The following is a 25,840-nucleotide window of genomic DNA, read 5'->3' as shown; positions in this document are numbered from 1 at the left end:
AAACTTCCACTGTATTTAAAGGCAGAGGTCTGAATTCTTGAACTCTCTTCAGATAGGGCAACAGTCATTATAGTATTATAAAGCAAGGACATCTTTGTGACAGAACTGGCTGGACCACTCTGGAAACACAGCTCTTTAACTGCAGAGATGTCGGTACTTCTATTAACTGCACCCCTGGGCTATCAAATCTATTTACACAAAACTGCAAGACAAACAAATTATAATACTAAAGAGAGATGTACCTAGTTTTCCTTTCACCTCTCTCTTTTCTGCTCTTTTTGATTCTTCTCTCCTTGTTTCTCTTTTCTCTTCGTTCCCCTTTTCCTTTATCTTATGCTCATTTCCTTCTCTTTAAAAAGTTTCCTTTTCCTCTTGAAATCAAATTGGTTAAAGTGACTGACAACTCCACTGAGGTTATGTAAGATATTAACATTTAGGGAATCTGGGTAAACTGAGTATATGGGAATTCTCTATATTATTTTTGCACCTGTTTTGTTTTTTTCTTCCCTTTTTGGACTCATGGTGTGTGGGATCTTAGTTCCCTGACCTGGGATCAAACCTGTGCTACCCGCATTGGAAGTGTAGAGTCTTAATCACTGGATTACCATGAAAGTCCCATTTTTGCACCTATTTTAAAGTTTGATTTCAAAACTAGAAAGTTGAATTTTCAAAATGAAAGTTAAAAAATAAAAATTGTAAAATTAAAGTTAAGAAAGTCACTGATAAGCCCAAATTGCTCAAATATAAGAGTAATAAAAAGAATACAGGGAAAGAACTTAAAACTTACATCAACACGGAAGTCTTCTAGCTTCTTAAAGCTACAGAGGTATTCCTGAAGTTTGGGGTCAATAGATTGTGTCTTAGATTGAGAATATTTTAGATAAGCCCAAAACTTTTCTAATCCATACAGCTGACCTAGTAACAAAGAATATATACAATAAAATATATAGAATCCTTAAAAAATGATTCATTGACCATGATCCTACCAGCATTAAGCCATGTCTTAATATACACTTTATCTAGATATTGAGGCTAACACTGTAATGAATAAAGGCAGCTAACATTTATTAAGAATTTGCTATGTAACAGGTATTATTTAGGTGGTTTATTGTATATTAAACTAATTTGAACTATACACCACCCTGTAATATAGGTGTTCCTGTGTAAATATTACTGATGAGTAAACTGAGTTAAGCAAGTTAAACAAGGTTAAATTAAGCAACTTAACCATGGCCACAGAGCTACTAAAGGGTGGAAATGGAACTCAGACTTAGGACTAGCCCAGAGCCTGTATTGTTACCCACTATACTATTTCACCTATCCAAGCATACTTGCTCATATTACATAGAATTTTCACATAATGGAACATCAGTGAGTAGTCATGTAAGTCAAATGAATAATGACAAAATGCAAATCCATAAAGAAACACTTGGGAGTGATTATTTTCCAACTTCTTACATGTAAAACCTTCTTACTATATGGTGCTCCATCCTTTATAACAAATCATAATAGCGGCCTCAAAGTCTTTTTGGTCTGTCCCCCCTCCCCCAAAAAGGATACAATCTCCCTATTTATTGACAGATTCAGATTTACAATCTCCAAATTGAATAAGGTTATTGTTTTGTTTTTACCAGATTCGTAGTCTTTCTTGGTTTCTTCTTGGAAATCCTTAAAAATTTCTTGTCTGAATTTCTTTTCCAGTCCATAACTATAAAACCTGAACAGACATTCTAATCCATACCTGTGGGGTGGGGAGGAGGGGGTGGAGGGGAGGGAGGTGGGGAGGGAAATGGTTTATAATAAGATTTTTGCTATGACAATGCAAATAATAATACGTAACAGCACTGACATAAGCAAACATGGCACAAATAATCCCAAACAAGAATGTTTAAATCTATGTAGTTTTTTAATCCACAGCTGGTTTTCCTATTTTTGTTGACTTGGGCACAGTATCTCATGGAGGTATACTGGAGATGTGCAAAATAAGAGACAGCCCATGAACAACTAGAGCATGGCTTCTTTGAACAGACAGAGGATCTCTTCCTGTTATTTCTGAAAAACTCCTTGGTATTTCAAAAGATTTAGTGACAAATTGGCAGTTTTAGATTTTTTTCCAAACCAAGGCTTGCAATGGTGTTTTACTACATGGTATTAAATGCTCTTGAACATAATCTCTACTCTAGGAAAATAAAGACCATACTCTTGGGTCATAGACCCTAGGTGTGGTTGACCCAATCAACTATAAAGTGAAGTGAAGTTGCTCAGTCGTGTTCAACTCTTTGCAATCCCATGTAGCCCACCAGGTTGCACCATATATGGAATTTTCCAGGGAACAGTACTGGAGTGGGCTGCCATTTCCTTCTCCAGCAGATCTTCTCAACCCACGGATAGAACCCAGGTCTTCCGCATTGCAGGTAGAGGCTTTACCCTCTGAGCCACCAGGGAAGCCCCAACTGTAAAGGGACAAACCTAATTAAAACTGTCTCCTAAGAGAGCCTTCCTGTTTATAAAGCACATTAAATAAAAGATAATTCACCAAAATAATTGTATCACTGCATAAATCAGAAAGTAAATTTCTTTCTTCTTACAACCACCTAGAGAACCCGAGACAAGTTTTGGACGGTGGATCAAGAAACTACATGGGCTCAACCTGCAACTAACGGGGATGAGCAGAATTCATGAGAGTGGACATGGATAAGTTGATGGACAACAATAAAGGTGCCGTCTAGCTCATTCAACTACAACATGTCATAACTTAAAAAACTTCCTCACTTAAATCTCTAAATCATTCTGGGCACCTCACTGGAGGAGAGGCAACATTTCTTTATTCCTGGTAATATAACACTGCCTGGTCATTATTCACAGGAGGATGTGTGTATGCATATGTCTTTTGTAACTGGCTTATTTAAAATGGAATGATGGTCTGCCTGGAAGAAAAACAAATTTCTTGGCAATGTGCCAAGAGAAATGTGGGCTTACCAACCACACACTAACCTGAGTCCTTTCCTTTGGTAGCCATAAATGATGCTTTTCCTTGAGTTTGTCTGACTGAGGACTCATGAAACAACAGTTAAGAATGAAAAACATCTTAACACTCTTCTTACAGGATCATATTATATTGATACCAGTGGTCCTCACCTTGACTACATATATGGACCACCTAGGGAGCTTTTTAAAAAATGCAGGCTCCACTCCAAACCAATGAAATCATAATCTCTTGGGATGAAGCCAAGGCTTCTTTCTTTATGGAAAGCAGAATTGAGAAAATTTAGGTTATATTGAGTGAATGATATTTTAGAGGAATATTAGGATTCTTAGATTATTGGTAAAGGACAACTGACTACTACAATATCTGGATTTCCAGTCTAACTTTTTTAGAAAACTAATTCCAAAGATCAAAAGCATGACATTAATACTGCAACTCAAATATGTAGCATAACTGCTGGAGGAAAGAGAAGGGGCATATGACCAGCTTCTCAGTTGCCATTTATTCACTGACCCATCACTGTGAGACAGCTTAGATGAGTGGAAAACATAAAGGTTGAGAACCAGAAAGAACTATATTTGAATTCTAGTTTATAATCATATCTCTAAAAATGAGGGTACTAATATCCTACTTTTCAATGTCAGATAATATTTGTAAAGCACTAAAAAACCAGACCTGGCACATTGCAGATATCTATGAAATGTTGTTTCTCTCCTTCCTTTTTGAAATCATCTTATGTTAATGTTAGTTAAAGGATATATTTAGTACTGATCTTCTTTCTAATAAGAATAATCATTTATTGAGCATACCAGGCAATGTGTTAAGCCCTTTAAATGTTGTGTTTTCTTTTTTAAATCTTCACAATAACACTGTGAGGGTATTTAGCATAATTTCCCCACTTTATAAAGAACCTAAAGCTTACTGAGATTATAACTTTCAAGGTCCCAGTAAGTTAATGGGTTTGATTTGAAAGCCTTCAGGTGCTTAACCACTGAGCTATACTTGCTAAGGAATAGCTAATCCAGTCTCATCATGAACACTGCAGAAACAGATCAAAATTATAACACTGTTTTAAAAATCTATATACAGGATACCACAGGAACAAAGAAGGAGAACTGCCAATCTACACTTGGGTAGAAATGGGATCAGAAAAGTTATTAGAAAGTCCTGAGGAACAAATAGAAATTGTTTGCATAAGTAGCAAAATATGCCAAGACTAATTATAACAAAAGCTTTAAAACTTAGTTCCAACAGTAAGAAAACTATTTTACGTTGTGACAGTCAATACAACACATATTTGTATAACATAAAAACATATATAAGTTTTGCAAATAATTTTTAAATTTACATTTATCTATGAATCATAAAACATATTAATAACTTCACTATCATCAGTGAAGTCTGATATTTTCTATGTAAAATAAAAATTATTTACTTATTTGGCAGTACTTGGGTGCATCTCAAAAATGACAGAATGATCTCTGTTCATTTCCAAGGCAAACCATTCAATATCACAGTAATCCACAGCTATGCCCCAGCCATTAATGCTGAAGAGGCTGAAGTCAAACAGTTCTATGAAGACCTACAAGACTTTCTAGAACTAATAAAAGATGTCCTTTTCATCATAGGGGACTGGAGTACAAAAGGAGGAGACAAGAGATATCTGGAGTAACAAGCAAGTTTGGCCTTGGAGTACAAAATGAAGCAGGTCAAAGGCTAAGAGTTTTGCCAAGAGAATGCACTGGTCATAGCAAACACCCTCTTTCAACAACACAAGAGAAAACTCTACACATGGACATCACCAGCTGCTCAATACTGAAATCAGATTGATTATATTCTTGGCAGCTGAATATGGAAAAGCTCTATATAGTCAACAAAAACAAGACCTGAAGCTGACTGTGGCTCAGCTCAGGAGCCCTTCATTGAAAACTGAGGCCCTGAAGAAAGTAAGGAAAACCACTAGACCATTCAGGTATGACCTAAATCAAATCCCTTATGGTTATACAGTGAAGGTAACAAATAGATTCAAGGGATTAGATCTGGTAGACAGAGTGCCTGAAGAACTACGGATGTAAGTTCATAACACTGTACAGGAGGCAGTGACCAAAAACATCCCAAAGAAAAAGAAATGCAAGACGGCAAAATGGTTGTCTGAGGAGGCATTACAAATAGCTGAGAAAAGAAGAGAAGCAAAATGCAAAGGAAAAAGGGAAAGATATACCCAACTGGATGCAGAGTTCCAGAGAATAGCAACTAGAGATAAGAAGCCTTACATGAACAGTGCAAAGAAATAGAGGAAAACAACAGAATGGGAAAGACTAGCGATCTCTTCAAAAAAGTTAAAGATACCAAGGGAACAGTTCATGCAAAAATTGGCACAAAAAAGGACAGAAATGGCAAGGACCTAACAGAAGCAGAAGAGATTATGAAGAGGTAACAAGAATACACAGAAGATCCAAATAATCACGATGGTGTGGTCACTCACCTAGAGCCAGACATCTGGAGTGAGGAAGTCAAGTGGACCTTAGGAAGCATTACTACAAAGGCAGTGGAGGTGATGGAATTCCAACTGAGCTATTAAAAATCCTAAAAGACAATGCTGTTAAAGTGCTGCACTCAATATGCCAGCAAATTTGGAAAACTCAGCAGTGGCCACAGACCTGGAAAAGGTCAGTTTTCATTCCAATCCCAAAGAAAAGCAATGCCAAAAAATGTTCAAAATGTCACACAATTGTGCTCATTTCACATGCTAGTAAGGTAATGCTCAAAATCCTTCAAGATAGGCTTCAACACTACATGAGCTGAGAACTTCCAGATGTTCAAGCTGGATTTAGAAAAGGCAGAGGAACCAGCGATCAAATTGCCAACATCCACTGGATCATCGAAAAAGCAAGGGAATTCCAGAAAAACATCTACTTTGCTTCATTGACTACACTTCATTGACTACATTGAAGCCTTTGACTGTGTAGATCACAACAAACTGTGGAAAATTCTTAAAGAGATGGGAATACCAGACAACCTGATCTGCCTCCTGAGAAACTTGTATGCAGGTCAGGAAGCAACAGTTACAACCAGACATGGAACAAAGGTCTGGTTCAAAACTAGGAAAGAAGCACGTGAAGGCTGTGTATAGTCACCCTGCTTAAGCAGAGTACAACATGTGAAATGCCGGGCTGGATCAATCACAAGCTGGAATCAAGATTGCCAGGAGAAATATCAACAACTCCAGATATGCAGATGATACCACTCTAATGGCATAAAGCAAAGAAAAACTAAAGAGCCTCTTGATGAGGGTGAAAGAGGAGAGTGAAAAGGTTGGTTTAAAACTGAAAGGTTGTTAAGCCATGAACGACTCCAGTATTCTTGGTGTCCTGAGGAGAGGAATTCCATCCGGGGCAACTGATGAGGCTTGATCGCTCAGAGCTTTTGTGTGATAAAGTTTTATTAAAGTATAAAAGGGGTAGAGAAAGCTTCTGACATAGACATCAGAAGAGGGCCTAAAGAGTGCCCCCCTGCTGGTCTTTAGCCAGATGTTATATAGCTACTAGCAGTCTGCTAATTAGAGAAAGGAAATGTCTCCAAACTCAGAGACTGGCACCAGGCCCCTCAGCCACAACATGCATTTTGAGATAACATTGGCACAAGGTGAGCTGCCCCAGCCATAAAATGATTGACATGAATCTTAAAGAAAGGCACGTTTCCAAGCAAATACAGTCTCAGTAACATAGCTTAAGAGAACATTTGCATAAGTAAAACATACTGGTTTGTCAAGTAGGTTCATGAGTCTTAGGTAGAAACAACTTGAAGACAGAATCCAGGGCCCATAAGTAGTTCATTAACATAGCTTAAGACAAACATTTCCAAAAGAAAAACACATCACATTGGCTAGCTCAAGGTTTGAGAAACATTAAGTTCTGGTGGAGCCAGGTGTCCTCACAGCAACACAGAACTTTAAAAGAAACCTCTTTTAAAATTTGGATCAGTTCAGTTCAGTCACTGAGTCATGTCTGACTCTTTGCAACCCCATGGACTACAGCACACTAGGGTTCCCTGTCCTTCACCAACACCCAGAGCCTACTCAAACTCATATCCAATGCATCAGTGATGCCATCCAACCATCCCATCCTCTGTCATCTCCTTCTCCTCCCACCTTCAATCTTTCCCAGCATCAGGATATTTTCAAATGAGTCAATTCTTCGCATCAGGTGGCCAAAGTATTGGAGTTTCAGCTTCAGTATCAGTCCTTCCAATGAACATTCAGGACTGATTTCCTTGAGGATTGACTGGTTGGATCTCCTTGCAGTCCAAGGGACTCTCAAGAGTCTTCTCAAACACTACAGTTCAAAAGCATCAACTCTTCGGCGCTCAGCTTTCTTTATAGTTCAACTCTCACATCCATACATGACTACTGGAAAAACCATAGCTCTGACTAGACGGACCATTATTGGCAAAGTAATGTCTCTTTAATTATGCTTCCACTATATGCTTTTTAATATGCTGTCTAGGTTAGTCATACTTTTCTTCCAAGGAGCAAGTGTCTTAATTTCATGGCTGCAGTCACCATCTGCAGTGATTTTGGAGCCCCCCAAAATAAAGTCTTTCACTGTTTCCGTTGTTTCCCCATCTATTTGCCATGAAGTGATGGGACCGGATACCATGATCTTAGTTTTCTATATGTTGAGTTTTAAGCCAACTTTTTCACTCTCATCTTTCATTTTCATCAAGAGGCTCTTTATTTCTTTGCTTACTGCCATAAGGGTGGTTTCATCTGGGTATTTAAGGTTATTGATATTCCTCCCGGCAATCTTGATTCCAGTTTGTGCTTCATCCAGCCCAGTGTTTCTCATTATGTACTCTGCATATAAGTTAAATAAGCACAGTGACAATATACAGCCTTGACGTATTCCTTTCCCCATTTGGAACCAGTTTGTTGTTCTGTGTCCAGTTCTAACTGTTGCTTCCTGATCTGCGTACAGATTTCTCAGGAGGCAGGTCAGGTGGTCTGGTATTCCCATCTCTTTAAAAATTTTCCAGTTTATTGTGATCCACACAGTCAAAGGCTTTGGCGTAGTCAATAAAGCTGAAATAAATGTTTTTCTGAAACTATCTTGTTTTTTCGATGATCCAGCAGATGTTGGCAATTTGATCTCTGGTTCCTCTGCCTTTTCTAAAACAAGCTTGAACATCTGGAAGTTCATGGTTCATGTACTGTTGAAGCCTGGCTTGGAGAATTTTGAGCATTACTTTGCTAGCATGTGAGATGAGTGCAATTGTGCAGTAGTTTGAACATTTTTTGGCATTGCCTTTCTTTGGGACTGAAATAAAAACTGACCTTTTACAGTCCTGTGGCCACTGCTGAGTTTTCCAAATTTGCTGGCATATTGAGTGCAGCACTTTCACAGCATCATCTTTTAGGATTTGAAATAGCTCAACTGGAACTCCATCACTTCCACTAGCTTTGTTCGTAGTGATGCTTTCTAAGGCCCACTTGACCTCACATTCCAGGATGTCTGGCTCTAGGTGAGTGATCACACCATCATGGTTATCTGGGTCATGAAGATCTTTTTTGTATAGTTCTTCTGTGTATTTTTGCCATCTCTTCTTAATCTCTTCTGCTTCTGTTAGGTCCACACCATTTCTGTCCCTTATTGAGCCCATCTTTGCATGAAATGGTTCCTTGGTATCTTTAATTTTCTTGAAGAGAACTCTAGTCTCTCCCATTCTATTATTTTCCTCTATTTCTTTGCATTGATCACTGAGGAAGGCTTTTTTATCTCTCCTTGTTATTTGGAACTTTGCATTCAGATGGGAGTATCTTTCATTTTCTCCTTTGCCTTGAGCTTCTCTTTTTTCTATTTTTTTTTTTTTTTTTATCCATAGTTACATCAGTCCATCTTAAGGTTGTTAGATGTCATCAGTTTAAGAAGAGGCATCACATGCGATTGTTGAAGGTATTTGCAGACTTGGAGAAAGTCCTTTCCTTGAAGTGGAGATGTCCACCATGGGACGCCTTCCACTGAGGAAGAGGGGAGTGCTCCGCAGACCCAGCAGTTAGACCGATTGTGGAATGCAGCATAGGAGTGAGCCCAGGACAGGAAGGCATTGTCTTGAGGATCAAATGGCAGACTCAGGATTTTTGGAGTCAGCAGAAGTAGGCTCACATAGATTATCAGGCCCACCTGGTAAGGGCCTTCCCAGAGGGGCTCGAGGGATGGACCCCCAGACCCCAATGTTTTTATGAGGACCTCGGTTCCTGGCTCAAATCGAGGCTTGCTGGATTCAGAGGCTGGGTCAGGAGTCATCTCCCGGAGTTCTGTTAATGCTTGTTGAAAAGCTTGTCCTGAAGGATCCCGGACGAGCCCCCAAGATGAAAGGTTGTTGCTGAATGATGGGACGTGGGATTCTTGGCCTCCGGAGGAGATGAATTCAATCCGGGGCCAGAGACGAGGCTGGATCTCTCAGAGCTTTTGTGTAATAAAGTTTTATTAAACTATAAAGGAGATAGAGAAAGCTTCTGACATAGGCATCAGAAGGGGGCAAAAGAGTACCCCCTTGAGCTTCTCTTTTCTCAGCTATTTGTAAGGCCTCGTCAGACAACCATTTTGCCTTTTTCTTGAGGATGATCTTGATCACTGCCTCCTGTACAATGTATTGAGACTCTGTCCATAGTTCTTCAGGCACTCTGTCTATTAGATCTAATCCCTTGAATCTATTTGTCACTTGCACTTTATAATCATAAGGGATTTGATTCAGGTCATACCTGAAATGGCCTAGTGGTTTTCCCTACTTTCTTCAATTTAAGCCTGAATTTGGCAATAAGGAGTTCATGATCTGAGCCACAGTCAGCTCCCGGTCTTGTTTTTGCTGACTGTGTAGAGCTTCTCCATCTTTGGCTGCAAAGAATATAATCAATCTGATTTTGGTGTTGACCATCTGGTGATGTCCATGTGTAGAGTCTTCTCTTGTGTTGTTGGAAGAGGGTGTTTGCTATGACCAGTGTGTTCTCTTGGCAAAACTCTGTTAGCTTTTGACGTGCTTTGTTTTGTACTCCATGGCAAAATTTGCCTGTTACTCCAGGTATCTCTTGACTTCCTACTTTGCAGTCCAGTCCCCTATAATGAAGAGGACATCTATTTTGGGTATTAGTTCTAGAAGGTCTTGTAGGTCTTCAAAGAACTGTTCAACTTCAGCTTCTTCAGAATTACTGGTCAGGGCATAGACTTGGATTACGGTGATATTGAATGGTTTGCCTTGGGAATGAACAGAGATCATTTTGTTGTTTTTGAGATTGCATCCAAGTACTGCATTTTGGACTGCTTTGTTGACTATGATGGCTACTCCATTTATTCTAAGGGATTCTTGCCCATAGTAGTAGATATAATGGTCATCTGAGTTAAATTCACCCATTCCAGTCCATCTTAGTTCACTGATTCCTAAAATGTCTATCTTCACTCTTGCCATCTCTTGTCTGACCACTTCTAATTTCTCTTGATTCATAGACCTAACAGTCCAGGTTCCTATGTAATATTGCTCTTTACAGCATCAGACTTTACTTCCATCACCCGTCACATCTACAACTCGGAGTTGTTTTTACTTTGGCGCCATCTCTTCATTCTGGAGTTATTTCTCCACTCTTCTCCAGTAGCATATTGGGCACCTACCAACCTGGGGATTTCATCTTTCAGTGTCATACCTTTTTGCCTTTCCATACTGTTCATAGGGTTCTCAAGGCAAGAATACTGAAGCAGTTTGCCATTTCCTTCTCCAATAGACCACATTTTGTCAGAACTCTCCATCATGACCCATCCATCTTTGGTGGCTCTACACGGCATGGCTCAGTTTCATTGAGCTAGACAAGGCTGCAGTGCATGTGATCAGTTAGGTTTCTGTGACTGTGGTTTTCATTCTGTCTGCCCTCTGATGGATAAGGATAAGAGGCTTATGGAAGGATAAGAGGCTTATGGAAGCTTGCTGATGGGAGAGTCTGACAGAGGGGGAAACTGGCTGAATAATATTCTTATGGCTGAATAATATTCCATTGCATATACATACTGCATCTTTTTTATCCATTCACTCTCTGAAGGGCATTTAGGTTGTTTCCAGTTCAGTTCAGTCGCTCAGTCATGTCCAATTCTTTGTGACCCCATGGACTGCAGCACACCAGGCTTCCCTGTCCATCACCAACTCCCGAAGTTTATCCAAACTCATGTCCACTGAGTCAGTGATGCCATCCAACCATCTCATCCTCTGTTGTCCCCTTTTCCTCCCACCTTCACTCTTTCCCAGCATCAGGGTCTTTTCAAATGAGTCAGTTCTTCACATCAGGTGGCCAAAGTATTGGAGTTTCAGCTTCAACGTCAGTCCTTCCAATGAATATTCAAGACTGATTTCCTTGAGGATTGACTGGTTTGATCTCCTTGCAGACCAAGGGACTCTCAAGAGTCTTCTTCAACACCACAGTTTAAAAGCATCAACTCTTCAGCGCTCAGCTTTCTTTATAGTCCAATTCTCACATCCATACATGACTACTAGAAAAACCATAGCTTTGACTAGATGGACCCTTGTTGGCAAAGTAATGTCTCTGCTTTTTAATATGCTGTCTAGGTTGGTCATGACTTTTCTTCCAAGGAGCAAACATTTTTTCATTTCATGGCTGCAGTCACCATCTGCAGTTATTTTGGAGGCCCAAAAAATAAAGTCTGTCACTGTTTCCATTGATTCCCCATCTATTTGCCATCTTGGCTATTGGGAACACTGCAAGAAACATGGGAGTGTACTTCTCTCTTCAAAATACTGTTTTCACTTCCTTTGGGTATATACCCAAGTAGTGGAACTGCTGGGTCACATGGTAGATCTATTTTTAATTTTTTGAGGAATCTCTTTATTGCTTTCCATAGTATTGGACCAATTTACATTTCCACCAACAGTATATAAAGATTCCTTTTTCACCACATCCTCAACAACAACTGTTATTTTTTTGTCTTCTTGATGCCATTCTAGTGGGAGCATAATTCTTAAATTTTAAGTGTGAATGGAGAGATCACTAGCTAAGGGAAGAGGGAAACCCATTCAGATCTTATTCAAAAATTGCATTTTGATGAAGATGATGAAACAAACATACTTCCACACATAATGTATCCTTCCTCTTTCCAAGCAGGTGGGTCCAAACTTAGCCACAAAAGCCAGAGCCTCTCTCTTTCTAAAATTATTTTGATTATTTCTCTTTTTTCCTCAGATAATAGCTTAATCAAAATTTTTTCAGTGCCCAACCCCAATTCCTCAAGCTTCACTTCAGCCTTATTCCTGCTCAGTCTTCCTTTTTTTAACTTTATTTTATTATTTTTTTAAACATATTTATTTATGACTGAGTTGGGTCTTAGTTGCAGTCACAGGTGGAGGGGGGTGGCGGTGGCAGCGGTGTGGTATAGGTTTTTTCTTGCCAGCGCTTTGGGCTCTCTGGTTGTGGCATGTGGGCTTAGTTGCTCTGCAGCATGTGGGATCTTACTTTCCCGACCAGGGATCCAACCTGTGTCCCCTGCATTGAAAGGTGGGTTCTTAACCACTGGGCCACCAGGGAAGTCCCTTAACTTTATTTTTAATTGGAGGATAACTAACAATATTGTGATGGTTTATGACATACATCACTGTTCAGTCTTCCTTATTCATACGAAGCAAAGAAGTCTCTCTAGAAACAGATTTAAGATGGCACTCACCTTCTCCTATGAGACCAAATCATGCACTCATCTTCTCCTGCAAGACCACCAAAATCACAACTAGCTGTTTAACAACCATCGACAGGAGGACACTGGAACTCAACGACGAAGGACTAGGAATCCCCAGAGAATTTGACTTTGAAGGCCAGCAGGATTGACTGCAGGACTTTCACAACTGTTAATTGGTTATACCCCAATACAAATATTAATAAAAACTTAAAAAAAAAAAGAAGTCTCTGAAAACCCATTCAAAGAGTTGAAGCCAAAAAAAAATAAATAAATAAAAAAAAGAGTTGAAGCCAATGTGAAATTCTCTTCTCAATCACTGCTTTCTCACTTTCTCCTCATCTCTGTATTCAGGCCTAACTCTCCTTTCATCTTCTCCACATTCCACAGGAAAATAAGCCTATTCTAGGAGTCCTAGGCATTTTTTGGGCTTGTGGTCAATACCTGCAGGCAACTTTGTTGGCAGGATTTTCAGCAAAGTGGCTGGTGGGGAACTCGCTTGAAGATTAATAAAGCTGGGGGAGGGCTTGGCTTGACAAACAGGCACAGTATTACCCTCCTCTTTGGCTGTGGTGTTAACAGAAAGCTTCAACTCCAGCACCCACCCCTGTAGTTGATACACACGTGTAGTGCTGTGCAGGCCAACTGCCGGAGCCTCTGCGCTTGCGCAGAGGTTCGTTCTGCACACAGCCACCCTATTTAAATTTGTATAGAGAAGGTGAAAAAATCTTGACACTTGTAATTTGTTTCCTCCTGCCGCTTAAGAGAGAGAGAAAATACGTCTGACACTTGCAGTCTACTTCCTCTGTTTGGAGACCCCTGGCCTTCCTGCCTGTTACCGTCTCAAAACTCAACATTCATAAAACTAAGATCATAGCATCTAGTCCCATCACTTCATGGCATATAGATGGGGTAAAGGTGGAAATAGTGATAGAATTTATTTTCTTGGGCTCCAATCACTGTGGATAGTGACTGCAGCCATGATATGAAAAGGTGCTTGCTTCCTGGAAGGAAAGATATGACAAACCTAGACATATTGAAAAGCGGAGACATCAGGTTGCTGCTGAAAGTCTGTAGAGCCAAAACTATGGTTTTTCCAGCAGTCATGTACGGATGTGAGAGTTGGACCATAAAGAAGGCTGAGTACCGAAGAATCAATGCTTTGGAATTGTGGTGCTGGAGAAGATTCGAGAGTCCCTTGGACAGAAAGGAGATCAAACCCGTCAATCTTAAAGGAAATCAACCCTGAATATTCATGGCAAGGACTGATGTAGAAGTTGAAGCTCCAATACTTTGGCCACCTGATGCTAACAGTCAACTCATTAAAAAAGATCCTGATGCTGGGAAACATTGACAGAAGGAGGAGAAGGGGGCGACAGAGAATGAGATGGTTGAATGGCATTACTGACTCAATGGACATGAGTTTGAGCAAACTCTGGGAGATAGAGAAGGACAGGGAAGTCTGGCGTGCTGCAGTCCATGGGGTTGCAAAGAGTCCAGTGCAACTGAACAACTGACCTACAATTTATTTGGCTGAGTCAGGTCTTAGTTGTGCCACATGGGTTCTTCTTTCATCATGTGGAATCTGTAGTAGTTGCAGCATGCGGACTTAATTGCCCCACGACATGTAGGATCTTAGTTCCCTGACCAGGGATGAACCCATGTCCCCTGCATTTTCTATTTTTTTAAGTAAGTCAAAACCACTAAATTGATTTCAACCCATTAATGAGTAGCATACCACAGTTTGAATGAGAATATCTAGACCAGCCACTATGAAGAACAGAACCAAGAAAAGTGAAAAATAAAACTACCATATGACTGAGCAATCTCACTCCAGAGCATATATCTGGAGAAAACCATAATTTGAAAAGATACTTGCACCCCAATGTTCACAGTAGCACTACTTACCACAGCCAAGATATGGAAGCAACCTAAATGTCCATCAACAGATGAATGGATAAAGAAGATGTGTACATATATACAATGGAACCTACTCAGCCATAAATAAATAATAAAATAATGCCACTTGCAGCAACTTGGATGAATCTAGAGATTATCATACTAAGTGAAGTCAGACAGAGGAAGACAAATATATAATATTATATATGGCATCTAAAAAGATGATACAAATGAACTTATTTATAAGACAAAAACAGACTCACAGATCTTGAAAACAAACTTATGGTTATCAAAGGGGAAAGGTAGGGGTAGGGATAAATTAGGAGGTTGGGATTAACATATACACACTACTATATATAAAACAGATAATTAGCAAGGACCTACTGTATAGTACAGGAAACTACTCAACCTATCTGGGCAAAGAATCTGAAAAAAAATGGATATATGTATAAATGAATCACTCTGTGTACACCTGAAATACAATAATATAAATCAACTATACCCCAATATAAAATTTTAAAAAAAAAAAACCTTTTTTAAAGAAATAGCAAATTTTGCTTTTTGTGCCAACTCAGATAAACTGGCAGTAGCCATTAGAGGTGTGAGAAGAAAGACTATATAAATCTGAATTCAAGAACAATATTAAATAATGCTGAGATTGATTAGAGATGTCAGTAATGAGGTATACATGCCATTTATCTATCATTCCTGATCAAGATTCTAGATGAAAACTAAATGGGCTTTATTTTTACACAAGTCAGTGCAAGTGTAAAAAAAAATTATTTTCAGAAAAAAGTTTTTGCAGCATCTTGTATTTCTCTTGAAGATCACAAATTGATTAACAATGGATTCTTATTTGAGCTTTACAAGAGAAATCCACAGACCAATCACACATGGATTATGGTGTACTATAGTATTTACTATTGAAAAAACGTGCATTTAAGCGGACCCATTCAGGTTCAAATCAGTATTGTCGAAGGGTCAACTGTAGTAGGAAAATATGAGATTGAACAGATGAGTCAGGAGGTATCATGAGAGGCCTTACTTCTTCTTGTCTCAAGGAATGTTAACAACTGGTTTGGCTCTAATCATGTATCAATCTGGGGATGTATATATGCACATCCAAGGGAAATCTGTCATGGTGAGGGCAAGAGAGAGAAAAATATCTTTCAAATTTCATTTGGCTTTTGTACTAGCCACTAAGACAGTTCCAAACAGTCCCACCTCCTGATATACACAAACTTGTGTAGCTCCCTCCTATATTATATCAGGGCTGGTTTGTGTGAACACAATAATATGGCAGAAGTGATGTTACTTTCAGGTGTAGGTTATGTAAGACATTGAAGCTTCCATCTTGGAAGTTTTCCCTCTTTCTTAGATCATTCACTCTGAGTGAAGTCATATGGTGAAATGCCTATGGGGAGGCCTATGTGGTGAGATACTTAAGCCTCTTGCCAATATCCAAGTGAATGAGCTTGAAGAAGATCCTCTATCCTCTTCAGGGACTGCAGCCCCATCCAATACCTTGACTGCAGTCCTACAGGGGAATTGAGCCAGAGACACTCAGCTAAGTTGTTCCTGGAGCCTTGACCCTTAGAAACTATTACCTAATAAATGTTTGTTGTTTTAAGCTTTTAAGTTCTGGGGTATTCTGCTATGCAGCAATAGAAAACTAATACAGTCTTTTCCTTAGCTATCACATGGTATTTTCACAGTCCAAAATCAGACTAGTTCAGGGACTTCCCTGATGGTCCAGTGCTTAAGAATCTGCCGGCCAATGCAGGGGACATGGGTTCCATCCCTGGGTCATAAAGATCCCACATGCCACGGGGCAACTAAGCCTGTGAGCCACAACTACTGAGCCCACTTGAACTAGAGCCTGTGCACCAAAACGAGAGAAGCTACTGCAGTGAGAAGCCCATGCACTTGGTGCAACTAGAGAAAGCTCATGCATAGCAATGAAGACCTAGTGCAGCCAAAAATAAATTAACTTTAAAAAATAAAAATTCCCTCCAAGTGTAAAAATATGAGAAAATATTTGACCTGTAATTTTCTTTTGCATCTTCCCAAGCAAGTTGTCTAAATTCCTCATACATTTTTTGATTGAAGTGATCTCTGAGGAAAAAGGACCAGAAACGAAAGAGGGTATTCATTTCTTGGGACTGGCCAATTCCCAAACGTTTTCTCTCTGGAAAAAGTCAAAATAGCAGATATTTTACATAGCATAAAATCAAGAAAGCTGAAATACATTAATCCCCAAAACATATTTGGGTTTCTTCTAAACAAAGAATAATCATTTCTCTGACTCATTGCTTAAGTTTAAGCATTTGTCAATAGTAATGAGAATATAGTAAACTTCATTCCTTAATGTATCTAAACTATAAAATACAGGAATAAAGAATATATAAAAACATTTAAGGTAATTAAAACAAAACAAAATAAAAGAATATTTTAACCTGATATTAAATGTTACAACTTGAATTTTTGCAACTATGTTTTAATCTTAAAGATGACTATATAAAGGAAAGCATCTTACCACTTAGGCATCTTCTACGGTACTTGTGGTACACTTGTTGGGTAAAGCCGTTTTCCTTCAAAAGTTCATGAGAAGGGTGCTGGAACTTTGGGAATGAATGAGGAGTACATCCATAACTTCCTATTAGTGGTGCACCTTCTGAAGGCGAAGCATTTGAACTGCTGTTTGAGGAGGAGGAAAAAAGCCTTCAAACTGAAATATCGAGAACCAAGTGTTTAAAACAATTTGCACTGTTTGTTACTGAGAGTCTCAATAGTGAAGGCTTTAGCCCCTAAAACTCTCCTAAACTAATGATATACAGCTATTCATGTTCAACACATGGATTAATTCAGAAGTTGATAAAGGACATGGTCATAAATCCTCAGACTAAAACAGTAAGTAGAAGCAGATAACTGACCAGCTAGCTTACTCCTCTTTTCCAGATCTGTTAATTTAGCTTATATTTATTTTTTTCTTATGGTACTGGAGAAATTTTCAATTTTTATGAGCAATTAGGTTAATAATATAAATTAAATAAGTAGAAATGAGGAATAAAATCCAGCACACAGACAATATTTTCATTATCCTAAAGACATACCTACAACTCTGTAAATCAATTTCATCTCTGAAATTTCACCTATATCCATCTTTTTCTTTTCATCTTCACTTTATTATTCAAATTGAGGCTTTTCTCCTTTCACTTGAACTAACTGGTGTCTGGGTTTTTCCAACCTCCTTCCTCTATGCTGTCCCCAAAGTGATCTTCTTAAACTGATTTAAATCACTGGTTCTCAATATGGGGTCTGCAGATACTTAGAGAGGTTCCCAAGAACCTTTCAGAAAGCCTGCAAGGTCAAAACTATTTTCAAAATTTTAGACATTATTTGCCCTCTTCGTTGAGTTCACATTTGTACTGATGGTACTAAAGCAATGGTGTATAAAACTGCAGATGCAAACTAAAGCATTGGCACCAAACTTTACTTACTACTGGTTGTATTATTTACTGCTATGTAATACTTGAATTTTTTTTCTTTTGCCAGTTTTATCTTAAGAAATCCTTGATGAAGCAAACAAAATTAACTTTATGAAATCTCAACACTTGAGTACATCTTACTAAGTGTGACAAAATGGGACAGAAGCTTTAGTTTTGCAAAACGAGAACGTTCTGGAGATGTTTCACAACAATGAGAATATACTTAACACTGCCGAACTGTACTCTTAAAAATGGTTAAGATGGTAAATCTCATTCTATGTGCTTATTATAACAATCAGGAGGAGAAAAGCACTTTTGAAGCATATCAAAGTATGATGGCTGTTGTTATGGGCTGTTTGTTGACTTCCTAACCCCTAATGTGATGGTTTTAAGAGTAAATATGTTACGATGGCAGAGTCTTCATGAGTGGGATTAGTGCCCATACGAGAGGAGACATAAGAATACTTCCCGCTCTCTCGGCTCTCTGCTATGTGAGGATACAACAAGATGGTCATGAGCAAACTAGGAAGCAGGCCCTCACCAGACACAGGATCTGTGGGCACCTTAACCTCGGATCTGTGAGAAATAAACACCTCCTATTTAAGCTCCTCAGTCTATGGCGTATTTGTTACAGCAGTACTATGACAGTTGTCCTAAGTCAAAGCACTCCTGAGAAAAAGTTGTGACCTGGACTAGCTGATTTTTTTCATGGAATACCATTTTTAATTAGAAGATTAATCAACAACTTACGGTTATTCAGACTTCGTTTTGGGTCAGTCATTTCCTTGAAAATGAACAAATGAATCTGTTTCCTCAACAAAATGTTGAGGAAAAATCCAAATTTCATGCAAAAATAAGGATTTTGGAAACTTTTTGTTACCATAAGCCTAGGAGTTTCCACTCATACCTAAACACCTAATGAAATCAGTGTTTGTTTGTTTTTTAAGACTTTGTGTGTGATGTAAAATATATATGATATTTATAATTTTAATCATTCTTAAGTGTAGTGGCTCATCAGCACTAAATATTCACAACATTATATCATACTATCTCTACCAAAAACTTCATCATCCCCAACAAAAACTCTTTCCCTCTTCCTGTAGCCCCCAATAAATTCTATTCTACTTTGTCTTTGAATCTGACTATTCTAGGTACCTCATATAAGTGGAAGCATACTAAATTCATCCTTCTGAGTCTGCCTTATATCACTAAGCATGCTTGTTCTCAAGGTCCATCCATGTCGAGGCTTAAATCAAAATTTCATTATTCTTTATGGAACCACATTCCATTGTATGTATATACCTATTGTGTTATCTAGTCATATGTTGATGGACTATGTATTATTTTCACCCTCTGGCTATTATGAATACTACTTCTATAAACATGGGCATAAAAATATCTGTTCAACTGACACTTTTCATTTCTTTTGGATATAGATTTGGGAATAAAATAGCTAGGTCATATGGTAATTCTATGTTTTACCATTTTGAGAAAGTGCCAAACTGTTTTCCACAATGGCTGCAGCATTTTATATTTCCAAGAGCAAAGCACAAGGTTCTAACTTCTCCACATCCACACAAACATTTACTTTCAATTTTTTTGATTATACACATCTGTATTAGTCAGCTCAACTGCCATAACAAGATACCACAGACTGGGTAGCTTAAACAATAGAAATTTCTGTTCTCATAGTCCTAGAGGCCTGAAGTCCAAGATCGTAGTGCCGGAAGTGTTGGTTTCTCGGTAGGTCTCTTTCTGGCTTACAGAGAGCCACCTTCTCAAGGTGTCCTCACAAGGCCTTTCCTTTCTTTATCTACATGCAGAAAGAGAGAGATCTCTGGTGTTTCTTCCTCTTCTTATTAAGGTCACTAGTCCTATCGTATTAGAGCTCCATTATTACAACTTCATTTAACCTTAATTCCTTAGAGGTCATATCTCAAATACAATCACATGGCAGGGTTAGGGTTTCACCATATAATTTTGGAAAGACAATTCAGTCCATAACACCATCGTAATGGGTATGAAGGGATATCTCATTTTGGTTTTTGATTTGCATTTCTCAAATGATTAATGATATTACATTCCTTTTCATAGGCTTATTGGCCATTTGTACATCTCCTCTGGAGAAATGTCTATTCAAATCCTTTCCCCATTTTTGAATTGGGTTTTTTTTTTTTTGGTTACTGTTAAGTTGTTAAAGATTTTTTCAGACTACTAACCCCCTTATCAGATATATAATTTGTAAATGTTTTCTCTCATTCACTAGGTGGGCTTCCCTGGTGGCTCAGATGGGAAAGAACCCGTCTGTAATGCGGGAGACCTGGATTCGATCCCTGGGTGGGGAAGATCCCCTGGAGGAGGGCATGGCAACCCACTCCAATATTCTTGCCTGGAGAATCCTCATGGACAGAGGAGCCTGGCAGGCTACAGTTCATGAGGTTATAAAGAGTCGGACATGACTGAGTGACTAAGCACAGCACATTCAGTAGGTTTTCTTTCCACTCTGATAGTATTCTTTTTTATACAAAAGTGCATAATTATGATGAAGTAAAATTTATCTATTTTTCTCTTTTATTGCCTGTGCTTTGGTGTCATGCTCAAGAAACCACTGTCAAATCTAGCATCGTAAAGATGTTCCCCTATGTTTTCTTCTAACAGTTTTATAGTTTTAGCTCTTAGGTTTATGTCTTCAATTCATTTGAATTAATTTTTTTGTATCTGGTGTAAAGTATGGATCTCATCCTTTCACACACTGGATATCCAGTTTCCCAGCACCATTTCTTAAAAAGATGATCCTCTCCTTCACTGAACAGCACCATTGTAGAAAATAAACTGACCATATATGACAGTGTTTATTTCTAGACTCTTTTTTTCTATTTATTAGTCTACATGTCTGTCCTTAAGCCAAGACCAAACATTTTAACTACTGTAGCCTTGTAGTAACTTTCAAAGTTGGCAAGTGTTGGTCCTTCGATTTTATTTTTTAAAGGTCATTTTGGCTTTTCAGGGTTCCCTGCAATTTTATAAACAATGGAGGATAAGCTTTTTCCATTTTTGTAGGGACTGTGTCAAATATATATAGATCACTTAGAACTGTAATAATGTCTTAACAATGTTAAGTCTTCCTATCCATGAAAAAGGGCTGGCTCTCCATTTATTTAGGTCTACTAAAATTTTTTACTTTTCAGTGTGTGTCTTTTGCTTCCTTGGTTAGATTTATTCCAAAGTATTTATTTTTTTAACACATTAATGTAAATAGAATTGCTTTGTGAATTTCTTTTTCAAATTATTCAGTGCTGCATACAGAAAGACAACTGATTTGTATGTATTTTGTACACAGGAATTCCAGGACAACAGTGAATACCAATGACAAAAGCATGTATCCCTCCCTGTCTTGTTCCTGATTTTAGGATGACGGCTTTTAGTCTTTCACCAGAGTATAAGGTCCACCATGGGTTTCTCATATACATCTTTTATCATGTTGGCGAATTTTCCCTTTAATTTTAGCATTCTAAGAATATTTAATCATGAAAGGACATTCAGTTCAGTTCAGTTCAATTGCTCAGTTGTGTCTGACTCTTTGCGACCCCATGAGTCAGCGCACGCCAGGCCTCCCTGTCCATCACCAACCCCTGAAGTTTACTCAAACTCATGTCCATCGAGTCAGTGATGCCATCCAACCATCACATCCCCGTTCGTCTCCTTCTCCTCCTACCCCCAATCCCTCCCAGCATCAGGGTCTTTTCCAATGAGTCAACTCTTGGCATGAGGTGCCCAAGGTATTGGAGTTTCAGCTTCAGCATCAGTGCTTCCAATGACACCCAGGACTGATTTCCTTGAGGATTGACTGGTTGGATCTCCTTGCAGTCCAAGGGACTCTCAAGAGTCTTCTCCAACACCACAGTTCAAAAGCAGCTTTCTTCACAGTCCAACTCTCATATCCATACATGACCACTGGAAAAACCATAGCCTTGACTAGACAGACCCTTGTTGGCAAAGTAATGTCTCTGCTTTTTATTTATTTATTTCTTTATTTTCTGCTTTTTAATATGCTATCTAGGTTGGTCATAACTTTCCTTCCAAGGAGTAAGCATCTTTTAATTTCATGGCTGCAATCACCATCTGCAGTGATTTTGGAGCCCCCAAAAATAAAGTCTGACACTGTTTCCACTGTCTCCCCATCTATTTGCCATGAAGTGATGGGACCAGATGCCATGATCTTAGTTTTCCAAATGTTGAGCTTTAAGCCAACTTTTTCACTCTCCTCTTTCACTTTCATCAAGAGGCTTTTTAGTTCCTCTTCACTTTCTCCATAAGGGTGGTGTTATCAGCATATCTGAGGTTATTGATATTTCTCCCGGCAATCTTGATTCCAGCTTGTGCTTCATCCAGCCCAGTGTTTCTCATGATGTACTCTGCATATAAGTTAAATAAGCAGGGTGACAATATACAGCCTTAATGTACTCCTTTTCCTATTTGGAACCAGTCTGTTTTCCCATGTCCAGTTCTCCCTGTTGCTTCCTGACCTGCATATAGGTTTCTCAAGAGGCAGGTCAGGTGGTCTGGTATTCCCATCTCCTTCAGAATTTTCCACAGTTTATTGTGATCCACACAGTCAAAGGCTTTGGTGTAGTCAATAAAGCAGAAATAAACGTTTTTATGGAACTCTCTTGCTTTTTCGATGATCCAGCGGATGTTGGCAATTTGATCTCTGGTTCCTCTGCCTTTTCTAAAACAAGCTTGAACATCTGGAAGTTCACAGTTTACATATTGCTGAAGCCTGGCTTGGACAATTTTGAGCATTACTTTGCTAGCATGTGAGATGAGTGCAATTGTGCAATAGTGTGAGCATTCTTTGGGATTGCCTTTCTTTGGGATTGGAATGAAAACTGACCTTTTCCAGTCCTGTGGCCACTGCTGAGTTTTCCAAATTTGCTGGCATATTGAGTGCAGCACTTTCACAGCATCATCTTTTTGGATTTGAAATAGTTCAACTGGAATTCCATCACCTCCACTAGCTTTGTTCGTAGTGATGCTTTCTAAGGCCCACTTGACTTCACATTCCAGGATGTCTGGCTCTAGGTGAGTGATCACACCACATTGGATTGTATCAAATTAACTTTTCTATGTCAGTTGAAATGATTACATAGTTTTTTTCCCTTGGTTCTATTAATATCATGCATTATATTGGTTTCCTTATATTATATTGAATCACTTATACTACTGGGATAAATCCCACTTGTCACGGTGAATAATCCTTTTAATACACTGTTAGATTTAATTTGCTAATATTTTTTGAGGACATATGCATTTATGTTCATAAGGGATACTGGTATGTAATTTTATCTTCTTGTGATGCCTTTATCTGATTTTGGTATTAGGGTAATGAAGCCCTCAATAGAATAACTATTCCCTTCTCTTAAGCTTTTTGAAAGAGTCTGAGGAGAGTTAGTGCTAACTCTTCTTCAAATATTTGGTAGAATTCACTAGTGAAACTGTTTGATTCAAAATTTTGTTAGAGGTTTTTGATTACTTCTTATAGGTGGGTTGAATTTTTTATTTTTTATTAAATTAGTTTAGGTAATTAATTTATGTGTTTCAAGGAATTTTTTCTAGGTTATGTAATTTGTTGATATATAACAATTTGTTCATAGTATTCTCTTAGAATCCCTTGTATCTCTGTAATGTCAGTAATAATGCCTCCATTTCCATTTTTGAGTTTCTTGCATCTTCTTTTTTCTCCGTCATAGATGAGAAATCCATGGATATGGAGGGTCAAATGTATTTTCTAATTTCCACTGTAATTTCTTCTTTGACCCATGGGGTACTTAAGAATGTGCTATTTAATTTCTACATATGTGTAAATTTTTACTTTCCTTCTGTTAGGGATTTCTAACATCCCATTGTTGTCAGAGAAGATACTTTGAGTGACACCTCTTTTAAAAGTTATTAGAAATTCTGTTATGGTCAAACATATATAGTCTATTGTGAAGAATGCCCCACGCGATCTTAAGAATTTGTATTCTTCCATTGTTAGGTGATACAGACTTCCCTGATAGATCAGTTGGTAAAGAATCTGCCTGCAATGCAGGAGACACCGGTTCTATTCCTGGATAGGGAAGATCTGCTGGAGAAGGGATAGGCTACCCACTCCAGTATTCTTGGGCTTCCCTTGTGGCTCAGCTGGTAAAGAATTCGCCTGCAATGTAGGAGGCCTGGGTTTGATCCCTGGGTTGTGGAAGATCCCCTGGAGAAGGGAAAGGCTACCCACTCCAGTATTCTGGCCTGGATAATTCCATGGACTCTATAGTCCATGGGGTCGCAAACAGTCGGTCATGGCTGAGCAACTTTCACACTATTCACACACTATTGTTAGGTGAAAAATTCTTAAATGTGTTAGGTCTAATTGCCTTATAATGTTGTTCATGTTCTCTATTTTGTTAATCATTTTATGTTGGGTTGGTTGATCTATGCATTATTGAAAGCAGGGTATTGAAATCTCCAAATATGCTTACAGAATGTTTATTTCTCCTCTTAATTCTGTCAATTTTTGTTTCATACATCTCCTGAGGAGCTGTTATTAGTTACATAAATGCTATGTCTTCTATACTGAACCTTCTGTTAATATATAATGTCCTTATCTCTTGTATTCTTCTTAAAGTATAGTTTGTCTGATATTAAAATAGCTACCCCAGCTCTCTCAAATGTGCATCTTTTAACCATTCTTTCACTTCCAATCTATTTGTGTCTTTGAATTTAATATGAGTCTCTAGTAGATGTATATAGCTGGATCATGTTTTTTACCATCCTGCCAATCTCTGTCTTCTGACTGGAAAATGAAGTCTATTCATATTTAAAGTAACTGCTGGTAAGGAGGGACCTGCCATTTTGTTATTAGTTTTCTATATGCTTTATAGATTTGCTATCCGTCACTTCCTCTTACTGTCTAACTTTTGTGTTGTTTCTTTTCCTTCTGAATAAAATATTTTGACTCTCTTCTCATTTCCTCTTATATATGATCTATAGATATTTTCTTTGTGGTAGTCATGAGGATTACAATGAACAAAAACTCTACTCTTATACATATCTGTCCCCTACTTTCTGTTACTGATTAAATTAAATCTTTATATGTTATATAACAAAGCAGTAATTTTTTAAAGTTATTTGTCTTTTAAATAACATAGAAAGTAAAAAGTGGAGTTATAAGTTAAATTACAGTAAAACTCTTACCAAAATTGCTTCTTTCTTCATATGTCTTCATGTTACTGTCAAGTATCCATTCATTTCAAACTGAGGACTATCTTTAGCATTTCTTACTGGGCAAATCTAGTAGTAACAAACTCCTTCAGCTTTTTTTTTTTTTTTTTATGAAGACTTTATCTTTTAAAGAAACATTAGCATTATGGCAAATTGAGTGGAAGGTATAGAGATTTCCCTTATACCATCTATACTCCCTGCTCCCCAGACCATGGCCTCCTCCACTATCAACATCTAGCACATCTACCACCAGAGTAGTAACATTTGTTACAACTGACGAATCCACACTGACAACATTATAATCACCCAAAGTTCACAGTTACATTAGCCTTTACTCTTGGTACTGTGCATTCTATACTTTATAACAAGAAGTAGCTATCATTACAGTGTCATACATAGTATTTTCACAGCCTAAAAATCCCCTGAGTTCCAACTATTCATCTCTCCTTCCCCTCAACCCCTAGAAAAAAACCGGTCTTTCTATCATCTCC

General features: G+C 38.3%; 1 protein-coding gene across 2 annotated transcripts in view; it reads right to left on the bottom strand.

The window, feature by feature from the left end:
• LARP1B (La ribonucleoprotein 1B) overlaps positions 1 to 25,840 on the bottom strand; it is a 139,645-nt gene that overhangs the window by 2,321 nt on the left and 111,484 nt on the right. For both annotated transcript variants that reach the window (XM_061142328.1, XM_061142329.1), the window contains exons 15-18: positions 17,141 to 17,301; positions 16,648 to 16,792; positions 1,632 to 1,741; positions 788 to 915 (exon numbers count right to left, since the gene is read on the bottom strand). In XM_061142328.1, coding sequence (XP_060998311.1) covers positions 788 to 915; positions 1,632 to 1,741; positions 16,648 to 16,792; positions 17,141 to 17,301 — 544 coding nt within the window. The remainder of the gene's footprint in view (positions 1 to 787; positions 916 to 1,631; positions 1,742 to 16,647; positions 16,793 to 17,140; positions 17,302 to 25,840) is intronic.

Source organism: Dama dama, chromosome 5, assembly GCF_033118175.1.
Source record: "Dama dama isolate Ldn47 chromosome 5, ASM3311817v1, whole genome shotgun sequence".
Classification (NCBI taxonomy): domain Eukaryota; kingdom Metazoa; phylum Chordata; class Mammalia; order Artiodactyla; family Cervidae; genus Dama; species Dama dama.
This window is presented reverse-complemented; position numbering and strand designations above follow the sequence as displayed.